Here is a 12,365-nt window from a genome sequence, read left to right as displayed (position 1 = left end):
ACCAGGGTTCAATTCCCGACGCGGCATGGTCGTAAACCAGGGTCAGCGGACTCGATAATTCTCGCCTCGGTGCCTACTCTAACCAGGGATCACACTCTGCAACTCTGGGCATTAGCTTGCCTTATCTCCACAACGGCCCCCCACAAACGCCGGGGATGCCTGGTTTCACCTTGAAGATACCCAGGAGGGAACATCTCACAGGGAAAGCCAGGACGGGTTCCCCAGCGGTCTATAGCACCAGGACGCCTCCGGGTAGCAGTGCACTTTACAAAGCACACACATTTACATTTACATTCGGAGGTATTCCGTTTTTTAGTGAGGCCCGCTATGTTCCAAGAGATGAGATTAATTGTACTTGTGTTCTCATCGGTACTTTTGATGGGAGCTTGGGGCTCTAGGTTCTCCTCCAGTAAACATAACTCAATTAACTCTGTGTCCCTACACTTTCTACCCATGCCCGGAGCAGCTTCATTTAGGACCTCGTCCCCTGCTACAAGGCCGTTCACATTGATCTTGTATTCCTGCTAAATAGCTCCTAGTTGGTGGATATATGGTATGTTGTGATATTGCATACTATACCCTAGTCAGTCGTTGATGTTAAGGTTTGAGTCATTGCTAATGCTGGCTTTGGACCATAAAGGAGACTGCCTAATTTGTATGTTTGAATCTGCAGGGGGTGGGATCTATATTCAAGGGTTACTAAGCTTTCTGCTAATGCCATGTTATCCAATTGTATTTCGATACAATCAGTTGTTGAACTAAACAGGGACAGTCTTGAAACTTTAATCACGTCCTCCCTAATCACTGATCTGCACCCTCTTACATGGGGCAGCCAGTGAATGGCTTTATTGCATACGGAATCTCTACTTTCATGGACATTAGGTTTTAACCTCGGTACCCCTGTCATATAAATAATGGTGTTCCTGCGTTTATATAATGACATGCTCTGGCCGTTGATGGCTTTAGAAACTCTCGTAGCTAGATCATGTCGCCCCCTTGGATCTCCTTCTTTTTTTCTCATCACCAGGTGGTCCTTGGCTCCGTTTGGCAAGCCCTGCTGCCTTGCAGCCTCTAGATAGGTGGTAGGTTTATTCATATGGCGTCCCGAGGCTGACCTAATGTTCTCATTTAGAGGGGCTCGTTTTGCCGCAGCACCTTCTGTTGGCTTAGAGCCCATTGAAGGGGCTACTTGCTTGGTAGTACATTTTGTCGGGTTAAGCCTCCCCCTGATGACTGGGGGATTTGAGCGCCCAACAGCCCTGTTACTTCGCGGCAGCCAACGGATTTTGTTATTTCTGGATCAACGTTTTTTAGAGTTACCTCTGGAGATAGTGGCTGGCTGGTTCTTTCATCGTCCTTACCCCCCTGTTTGGTTAAGTCCAACAACATCTTCTTATTTAGAGCTAGTTCTGCTCCCAAGGACCCCAATTTCTTTAGGCTGCATCCTTTAAAGTTCTGGCAACTCAGGCAGTCGATAGTGCCCCCCCCAAAGTTTGTTTCCTTGGGCTAGTGGTTTGTTGTATCACTTCGCTCAACTCTCTAGATTCCCCTTCAAGTACAGCAAAACTATTGGTACATACAACCCCCTCTTCTCCCACCATCCTCTCCCCACCCAGATTGAGTCCCTCAATGGTTTCCGGCGGGCTCTCCCCTGTTCGTAGATTATCACGACCCTGAGGTGTTTGGGCGAAAGGGGATGAAGGTGTTTGAAGGGGGGGTGAATTTCCGCCACGGGGCTTTTGGGCAGTGATTTCTTTAGAAAAATACCAGGAATTACTTCATTCTTTTTCAGGGTCGCGCCATGAGTTAAACCATCTAAGCAGCCAAACTCTTCTGTGTTCGGTGCCCCCTTCAATATCCTCTCGCACTCCTCTACCAGTAATTCAATACTGTAGAGTACACAGTTTGTTGCAGCGTGCTGGGCTTTAGATTTTTTTGCCTTTTTCCCCTTTTTTTGGATAGCAGTGTCATTGCCCCCCCTCAGTTGTTTTCCATTTGCCCATTTCTTAGAATAGTACCTTGACACTTCCGTAGTGTTCTGCACTCAGATAATAATGTTACTACAGACAGTACCTTGGTAAAACTCGAGCTCTTCACTATGGGTACACCAGTTGTCAGGGGGGGGGGCGGGGGGGGGCCAGCCCTGTCTGTCCCAGACTGTCCCGCCCTTGTCCCGGGCTTAGCCCGGCGCTGCCCGCGCGCCATCCCGCGATGTGAAAGGAGCAGCTGCCTCTTGTGCGCTCCCGGGCGCCAAATCAGCTGATAGGCGGCGTCCGCAAGGAATGCTGGATGGTGTAGTTCAGCTCAGCTCTCCCCGCTCGGCAGCCGCGATGACCAGAGGGGGAGAGCAGTGATGACAGCGGGACCGGGAGGGAAGGTGTGCACTTGCGGTGTTTTCCCCCGAGGTTGCTGAGCGCTCCCGCTCTGCCGGAGGAGCAGCTGCCTCTTGTGCCCCTCCGGGCACAAAATCAGCTGGTAGGCGGCGTCAGCAAGGAATGCTGGATGGTGTAGTTCAGCTCAGCTCTCCCCGCTCAGCAGCCGCGATGACCAGAGCGGCAGCGGGGGGAGAGCAGTAATGACAGCGGGACCGGGAGGGAAGATGTGCACTTGCGGTGTTTGCCCCCAAGTTTGCCGAGAGCTCCCACAGCCAATGGCTATTTTACTAGCTCTCACTTCAGCCCGGAGGGTTAGTGAAATTCAGGCGTTCACCATTTCAGAACCTTTCTTACATTTCTCAAAGGATTATGTCACATTGAGAACCAATCCGAAATTCATACCAAAGGTACCGTCTCAGTTTCATTTAAACCAGCCGGTAAAGTTGAAGACCTTTTTCCTGGATCCTGTCACACCGGCTGAGAAGGCCCTCCACTCTCTTGATGTCAAACGATGTCTAAAGTTTTACATTCAACAAACTAAGGACATAAGAAAATCTAACCAGCTATTTGTTGCTTACGGACCGGTCGCGCTAGGACAAGCTGTAACTAAAGCAACCATAGCTAGATGGTTATCCTCCGTGATACAATTCTGTCATGAAAAGTTTAATAGACCTTTAGTCAGAAAAGTCAGAGCGCAATTCACTAGAATGATGTTGGCGTCGACCGCTTTATTTGCTGGAGTCACTCTGGAGAACATTTGCCGAGCTGCTAACTGGAAGAGTGTCCATACTTTTACAAGACACTACTGTTTGCAGTCAGCATTACATGATGATACATCAGTTGGAGAGGCGGTGCTGCAGCGTCTTCTTCATTAAGGTTAGACTTTTCAAAGTCTCTTACATTATATGGATGTTATGTAAAGATGTATGGTTACTATAATGCTCTGTTTATCAAATGTCTTTATTATGAATGATAGTATAAGAAGGTTCTTCTGCATGTGTTTATTCTTACATTTTAGTGCTCTATAACCTTCCGGTTGTGTGGGGGATATGTACAATTACGGTTTCTCCCACCTTCCGCTAACGACAGATAGGACTTTACTGCTTGCTATTCTGATTCAGGCATGTGAATCTATGAAAGATACCCCAATACTGGATAAGAAAACAAGTTACTTACCTGTAACTACAGTTATCCAGTATTGTTATCTTTCATAGATTCACATGCACCCACCCTCCTCCCCGGCAGGGCAGTTCTTTATTAGGGATACATACTTCTCACTTGTGCTGGGAACATCTGAGGAGAACTGCCTCTGTTGGGAAGGTTCTAGAGGGTGCTGTCAGCTGATTGGTTGGGAATACTTGTCAGTCCTTTTTACATAATGAGGTAGATAGGCTGCTAAGTTTTGGGCCTAGTTGGGCCTATAGTCTTTTCAGCCTATTACAAATAATTTTCTAAGGCACTGCAATTATATATATTGTTACCGTGGGACTCCTGCCTCGACGACGGGGAATGATTCAGGCATGTGAATCTATGAAAGATACCAATACTGGATAACTGTAGTTACAGGAAAGTAACTTGTTTTCTTCCTTTCTGTTGACTGGTTGGTGATTTACTGGATATTTTTGTGTCCCTACAGCCTGGTATCCCAGTGTGGGACCTACTCAGGCCCTTCTTCTGTTTCATTGCTTGAGCTTTCTGACTCCTCTGCAGTCCTCTGAGTTGGGATCTCTTGGCCGTGCCTCGGTCCTTAGTTCTGTACAGGGTATACCTTCTCCTTGCTGGTGTTGTCTTGGGGTAAATTGTCAGTACTCTTTTGTCCTGGACTTCTTGTCCTTCCCTGCTTATGGACTGTGGTTGCAGGCCTCTGCGTCTGCTGTTACATTTTTCACATGCTTTCTGCCCTAGGGAGGCTGTCCGTTTTGCTTGCAAGTTGGCTGGGCAGTCGCTGTGCTCTGCTTTTTCCTTCTATGACTTTTGGTGCTATGGTGTTTGGCACTCCTTCGGATGGTGTTGTTCCTCACCATTCGTCCCTTCCCTTCCCTTTCGGTTCTGAATTTTTTCGCACACTGTTCCTATATTTTCACAATTTTTGTTTCTGATCGCTCCACGTCGTGGCGCGGAAAAGTTCTCAGAAGAAAACCGACATTGGCGCCCTGGGGTGGGGATCATGTGACCTTGCTGACGTCACGCCTGTGGGTGACATCAGGGCGCAGTCATGTGGTACCGCCCCCCGGTGCGCAGAGATGCTGTGGCAAACATTTTCCGGATCCAGTCTCATGCCTGGGGATAATTGTACTTTAAGGAATCTGTGGCTAGAATTGTCTCTACTAGAAACATAGTTACCGAAGGTAAGTAACTCGTAAGTCAGTCTGAGAAACCACTTTGTGTTTTCCCATTAGCATTTCTCTAATCCCATTCAGTTGTAATGTGTGGTGCCAAAATAAATTGAAATCAGTTGAATGGAAGGCAAATTTTTTTCCCCACTAATTTTGCCAAAAAGTATGTCACACCAAATGACAAGTTTTTCCCCCACAAAGAGCACCGTCTCAAAAACAAACAATAGGGATTTAAGCAAAAAATAAGTAGAAATGCAATGTAATAAGGAACCCATTCAGGTGGAATATGCCTCTTCACTCCGCATACCATTATCCCACATGCTGTCACAACGCGGTCATAACTACTGCGTTGTGACAACGCATACCATTATTCCGCAAGTCGTTACAACGACTTGCGGAGGGGGGGGCCCTGGATGTTGGAATATTAAAATTTACTATGCGGACTTTAGGGAAGGTGTTGGATTTAAAATTTGTAACGACTTGCGGAGTAACGGTATGCGCTGTCACTACGCGGTCGTTATAACGACCGTGTTGTGACAGTATGTGGGGTCACAGATGTGGGGTGGAGGTGCTTTACCATTTAGGTATTGTTATATCGGTATAACTACACTGTGGTGGGGTCACAGCGAGATATTGACTGAGGAGCTGAGCAGCACAAGAAAAGACAAAAAAACATTCTTCTAACTTTGCCTTTTGTTAACTATGATGGGACCATCATTTAAAATAGTGTAACAATTCTCTCAGGGTGCGTTGTAGTAATGGTTGAAACTAGTTTGACGTACGTCCAGCACTGATTTGACGAACTCATTTAAATCTAAAAAAAAGTGGGTGGAGGGAGCAATTTAATTGTGTATTTATTATGCCCAAAAATTAATGATGAGTTTTGATAGAAATTTCTTACGAGCTCTGCTGTGTGACTGGACAAACAGAGATGCAAGTAGAAAGTTTGTATTTTTCCTCCATTTGTTACTGACTGGTGGACAGTTTCTGCTTTTTCGATACCTTTGTGTTGCCTTCAGTAACAGCACAACATATCCTATCCCTCTTACGTGCACTTCCATCGCACACTTCAGCTTTTGTCAGTGATCCTAAATTATTTAAGTAAAGCCTCACTATGTAGTGGTATCAAAAGAATTTTCAGCAAGTTTGAAGATTTCCAAGGCTAAATACTTTTCTTTAGTGAGGTTGCGGTTTTTAAAAGTAGTGTATGAACTATCCAGAAATTGTTTTAAGGCATATCCACGCCCAGTTGGGCTCTGCTCTTCAACTGGAATCCTTGCAAAAAAATATAGGATGTCGTTTGAGCACCTACATGTTATGCCCTTGACATACAAAGTAGAAGTGTACAGCAAAATAAATGTGGCTCACTAAGGGATTTGTTTTGAATCAATTGTTGTATTGGAAGCCGACGTGCACATTTATGACTACGGTGAAAAGGTGAAATTGCTGTAGCTCAACCTAACTTACATCCAGAAATCACAATTTACTGCGTTACAGATTGTTATAATCATTTTCCTGAGGAAAGCAACAGGGCCTATATAATGTGATGTTTCTCATTGCATAGTTTTAAACCATGTATTCTAGTTCTTATTAAATACCTTTGTTTGTAGGTTCTATGCATAAAAAGCAGAATGGTATGAACTCAATACGCAGAGACTTCTGGGTTAGAATACTATTTATCACCATTTTTGGGATGTTCGTTTTAAGGCCCACTCGAGTCTTCACTTTTTGTGAATGAATCATGGCAACTCCTTAAACTCAACAATGATAATTAGTGGCTTATTGCATTCTGAATATATGCAAAGTATATATTTGGCATTGCTTCTTCACACTGAGTATAGCATACAGATAGGAAATAAGAACTAGTGCATAAGGTCTGGTTATAGTTCTCAATATGGAAGCGTCCTTACACTCAATTTAATCTCTCCTTACCTTGGTTTAACAATTGCAGCATTTACATTTTTTTTATAAACTATAAACACTGCAAGAACATATCACTAAAAGTCCAAAGGCATGTAGGGTAAAAATGTTAAAATTCATTCCGTGCCATTCATGTAGGAGTAGCAGGGTCGGATGGGGCAGAAAATGTGTGACATGGCACCAAAATAAAAGTAGACCCTCCTTAGCAAATTGCATAGCTAAAAAAGTGGCACATATTTGCAATTGGGCCACTTTGAATTTGTAAAAACACTCTATACAGTTGTTTTCTTAGATATGGCAGATTACATGCATTTGTGGTTGCTGCAGGCAATGTTTTTGGTAATATTAGGGAAACCAACAGTAAAAACAGGCCTACAAACAGCGAAATATAAGCCCACACATAGACATTTTAAACCGGCCCTTCAGGCACTGTCAGATTGCCCTATGGGCCTGCGCGATCCTGAGTATAAGCTTCGTAGTAGAGACACCTCAACACCTAGATAACATGTTATTTGTTTACAATTATTTGATTACACCGCTGTGGAAAATGTGCTCTGAAATAAACCAGTTGATAGTCAATTAATAATGGAGTATTTCAGAATGGACAGCATCAAGCGTGCAAAGTATATTCTGTTGCACACTATTTCAAGAATGCATCAGAAATGAACACCTGTTTTGGTTTAGTCCTTCAGAAGCATCGCAAAGCCGGAACACTGAGGATCACTTTTTACCTCCTGTGAATCCCTCTACAGCAAGCGTTTCGCCTCCGCATCATCCCCCACACCACCCACATGGCTTCCACAGGACAGCTCTTGAGGCATCTGCACATCCTGCTCCTCGAAAGGTCACAGTAGAAGAGCTCCAGAATGTTGAAGCCTGCCTGAAGCGGTGGAGGGCAGAGGTGGAACAAGACATAGAAGGTCAGATTGCTGCAAATGGACTGCATACTCCCTCATAATGCCCACACTCTTGACCGTGCATGACAATCCTTCCATCCTGTTGTAAATACATTCCCTCATCATTAAGGTTTTGTAAACACTTTCTTTCCCGTTGTGTTATGTGTGTTTGTGCTGCATATCTAACATATTTTCTTGTTCACAGATCTAAAAAATTGTATTGCTGAAACTAACCAATCCATTGATCAGATATACACCGATCCAGAACTTTCCCAGGTAGGAAACTTGTGAAATTTGCAATAAATATGACACTGCCTTTCAACCAATCATAATGTGTTTGGAGAGATTACCCACTAATCAGTATGTACAGTAGAATAGTACCGGATGAGCCTTCATTGTATAGGGAAGTGAAGGAAGGTGTCTGGGAAGCACTCAATATAAACCTTGAATGGCATGATCTCAGTATTCCTTCAGCCTCGTAAATATCCCTATCTTTGCAGATGAGAATATGGAAATGAGACTGGGAAGCCTATTGCAAACCATACATTAAAATCTTATTACTGCTTCTACCAAGTAAATCTCCCCTTCTCAATATAGTGCGAATGTCGTTTTTAGTGTATACAGAAACAAATAAAATCAGTGTAAGAAACACCAGATGTAAATGTACTACTTGAATGTCATTATGATAATTTCGTATTTCTTAACTGTGAATAGTATTCCACTGACAAGGAGTTGCACAAAAAAGCAGTTAAACCTCAAAATACCAAACTTCACATTGCACCAACTGTGGAAACAGGGTAAACATCACATCAGCTGTGCTGTAACTGGGAAAGAAATACCCTCACAACTCATCCGTTTTGTTCCTGAGATACATAGGTAGACAATTAAAAACAGTGTATAATTTGAATGTATGCATTTCCTTAAATGTTGTTCACATCACTGGCCAAACTGTCTGGAGTTCTTTCGGGATAGGAATGTTCCCAGCATGGCATACAGTCTTCCCATGTGCATTGCATGCCCAACCGCTGCCAACAGTGAACCCAGAAAGCTGGCCCAAGATGACAAGCACTTGGAAGAATGCTTGTAGTGTGCTACAAGCTTTTTACAGATTGCATGAACCATAGTTACATAGTCCTGGGGGTTCCCTTTAGGAAACCCCAGACCTGCTTACAGGCACACGATTACAAGATTGAGGTGACCTATGTTGGAGGTGACCATGCTTTCTGAGACATTGGAAGTGAATTGCTGGCATTCCATAGACTCGAAGGACCGAACCAAGCCACTGAAGTGGGGAAACAGGAAACCTACTCTAGAAATGTCATTAGTCCTTTTTGGCACAGTGTCCTGCTGATTAGTTTTCTGAAACTGACATTTGATGAATGGTATGTTTGAAGTGTGGACTGCAGATCCTGTGTACGAAGGATCCTTTAAAAGGGGCAAACCTTTTGTCTCTCTTCCTGATCACTGTCACGTTTGACTGTTGATAGCCTGTCCATACTGCTGACACATGTTTGTGCCTCTGTTGTGGGTGCGCCAACCAGGAGGCAACCCTGCTGTGAAGAGCATCACTCAAGACAAAGGCTGAGTTTGGAAGACTGTTAGACCTGTCAGCCCTAGGGTGGTCTTTCCCTTTATTTTTTGCCCTTGCCTCATTTTTCACACCTACTTTTTGTTGGCTTTAGGACTCTGGGCACCCTCCCATTGCTAAACAATGCCAGGGTGCAGGTGCTCTCTTCCCCCAACATGGCTGCCACTGACCTCTGCTACTGCAGCGTGGTCTGTATAGGTGCACTCTAGTAGTCAGGAGCTGGCTGGAACCCTTAAACAATGTTGCCATACCAGCCTGCCAGCCTGCCCATAGCTAGAATGAGGGAAGCTCCTGGAACCTTCCAGAATAGGGGAGGCACCAACTGCCACTGCCAACTGACACTATATAAGGAAAAGGAGGGAAACCTTCTAGTCAGTTGGGGCATCACTGACCTGGGGAACCCACACAGGAGTTTAGGCGGGAGGGCCTAGTGAGCAACCTATGCTACTGGGAGTGACAGGATTTAGGTGCTGCCTCTTGAGCTGGGTGAGGTGTCCCAAGCTAGCCCCCTGACCTGGCCCAGTGGTAGGGAACCCCAGGGTCCATCTGCAGTGACTGAGGAAAATTCTTCAAGCCTTCAACTCAGAACCCCCCATCTCTCAACAACTTCAAGTAATCAGCAACTAAGGGCGCAGAACCATCCAAGCGCCAAAAAGTCTACTTCTCCTTTACCAGAGACTGCTGGGGTGATCGACCAGGTACTGGACTTGTGCTGCCCTGCGCATCCCCTGCTTTCAACTGGGCTCACCTTGCCCTACCTGCCTCCCCCTGACTGAACTGTTCTGCTGTCCTGGTTAAACTGTGTGGAAAGCGCTATATTCTGCTTCCCCTGTCCAGCGCTGTATTTAAGACTGCCTGCCCTGAGCTAACTGTGCCCCCGTGGTTCAAGCTCTGTGATCCTGAGGGGCTTCTCGCCTCAAGAAGCATCCTGCCCTGTGAGGCACCGCAGTTGCTCCACGCGCTCACCTGCTTCGGTGTAAAGCGCTGTGACTAGCCCCCGAGGCGCCTGAGGGGACCGCGTCACTATCCCGGCATCGGCGCTGCCTTCGCGACACCTCCGAGGTGCCTCCGGCCTGTCCTGTGGCCGCCTGCCTTTGCGCGGTGTCCAGCGCTGAGATTACCCCCCTCGGCGGGCCCCCGTACGCCAGGAGACGGCCGCCGCCTTGAGTGAGGCCCGAAGTCCGTGCGCACCCCACGTGAGGGCCGCGCTACCATTGGTTCTGGCTGGCGCACCCTCGAGTCGAAGCACGCCCGGCCCCTGCCTCGTCCCCAGTACCGGTGCCCTGAAGCTGAGCCTGCACCGCGCTGGGATGAGGGCAGCCACGAGAGGGTTGGAACCCCCTCTCCTCCGCTGAACCCGACGCAAGGGCCCTGGAGGGCCGAAGAAGTGAGGTAACCCCCTGGGGAGGAGGGCGGTAGGCCGGGAGAGGCCCGAGGTCGCCCCTCCCCCGGGGTGCTCTGAGACTGGGCCCTGTTGGCCCCTTTCCGACTACAACTATGTCTCAAGAGACCGTATCTACAAGCTTGAAGTGTTTAGCGTGCACTGTATTTACAAGCCTGAAGTGTTTAGCGTGCACCGTATTTACAAGCCTGAAGTGTTTAGTGTGCACCTTATTTACAAGCCTTAAGTGTTTAGCGTGCACCGTATTTACAAGCCTGAAGTGTTTAGCGTGCACTGTATTTACAAGCCGGAAGTGTTTAGCGTGCACTGTATTTACAAGCCTGAAGTGTTTAGCGTGCACCGTATTTACAAGCCTGAAGTGTTTAGTGTGCACCTTATTTACAAGCCTTAAGTGTTTAGCGTGCACCGTATTTACAAGCCTGAAATGTTTAGCGTGCACCGTATTTACAAGCCTGAAATGCTATAAGAGCACTGTATCCACCAGCCTGATTTGCTCCTTGTGCACCATATGTACGAGCCGGAAATGAGAGGGAGATTCACTTGACTGTACTGAATTTTCTTGCAGAGGTGGGCTTCCATAGTATTCTGATGATCTGATCCAGGTCGCAAGCCGACCGGTATTTACAAGAAGAAAGGCTTGTCACAAATAAGTAAAGGTTGTGTTCTCCCCGAGAGGGAACGAAACCCCGCATGACGGCGAAACTGCGAGAGGTAATGTTTAATTTGGGGGCTGCGGATGTGTGGCGCCAGGGTCACCCCTCACAGAAGCTGTACACCTGTTACACTCCAACGCACAACACCCATAGCAGGTTAGATAGGATCCTTGCTGCAAACATTGATGCGTCGTTTTCATTAACGATCACACATCTGGCCCGATTCCTGTCCGACCACTCTCCAGTGTTGTGCGCCATGCAGGAGATTGACCGGCCTTGCCGCCCCCGCACTTGGCGGATGCCTATGGACCTTTTACAGGACCAAGTGGGAAGGGATCATGTACAGACGGCCCTAACAAACTATATTGATCTGAACTGGGAAGGGGGCGAAATACCCCTATCGACGAAATGGGACGCTTTGAAAGCGGTGATACGGGGGGAATGTATGGGCCTCACCTATGGGGTCAGGCAACAGCTGACTCGCGAGCTGAAGGAAGCAGAAGATACCCTGCTGATTAGGCAGGCCTCACCGGACCCTGGGGAACCAGAATTGGCGTCGGAGCGCGAGGCCCGGGAACGCATACACAATATACTTACTCGCCTCGATAAGTTTACTCTGGGTCAATTCAGACAGCGTCTTCACCGGGAGGGGGACAAGTCCGGCCGACTGTTGGCCTGGATTTTGAGGAAAGAGACAGCCCCAGCACGGATAGTAGCCCTGAGGGGCTCTGATGGGGCTCTGGTGCATTCGGAACCGGATATTCTCCAGGTCCTTCGGACCCACTTGCAGCAAGTGTATACGGCGGATCCCCTGGTCACGGACGCCTCATATCAGCCTTACCTCCAGGGACTGACTCTTCAGGCCCTCTCGAGAGAAGAGGCAGAGGAGTTGGATGGGGCATTGACGCTTCACGAAGTGCGGGTGGCAATGGCTGGTCTCCCAAGGGCTAAGTCCCCGGGTAGAGATGGGTTCCCTTCCGAATTCTACCACACGTTCGGGGACATACTCGGCCCCCTCCTCCTCCAGGTCTTCCTTAAGGCGCTGGAGGACGGTTCCCTCCCGCCTTCAATGTATCAGGGTGAGATATGCATGCTCCTGAAGCCGGGTGGCGACGAGTGTGATCCCGCGGCCTTCCGCCCTATAACGATGATTAACACGGACGTGAAGATCCTGAAAAAACTGTTGGCCACTCGC

At 47.3% G+C, this 12,365-nt stretch overlaps 1 protein-coding gene across 7 annotated transcripts in view; it reads left to right on the top strand.

Moving 5' to 3' along the window:
• The window catches only part of USP28 (ubiquitin specific peptidase 28), a 504,161-nt gene that overhangs the window by 311,586 nt on the left and 180,210 nt on the right, over nt 1–12,365 (top strand). For all 7 annotated transcript variants that reach the window (XM_086957384.1, XM_086957380.1, XM_086957386.1 and 4 more), the window contains 2 exons: nt 7,316–7,551; nt 7,733–7,803. In XM_086957384.1, the coding sequence (XP_086813510.1) occupies nt 7,316–7,551; nt 7,733–7,803 (307 nt within the window). The remainder of the gene's footprint in view (nt 1–7,315; nt 7,552–7,732; nt 7,804–12,365) is intronic.

Source organism: Lissotriton vulgaris, chromosome 2_1 (genome assembly GCF_964263255.1).
Source record: "Lissotriton vulgaris chromosome 2_1, aLisVul1.2, whole genome shotgun sequence".
In the NCBI taxonomy this organism is placed as follows: Eukaryota; Metazoa; Chordata; class Amphibia; order Caudata; family Salamandridae; genus Lissotriton; species Lissotriton vulgaris.
The sequence above is the reverse complement of the archived record's forward strand: the minus strand, read 5'-3'. Positions and strand labels throughout refer to the sequence as shown.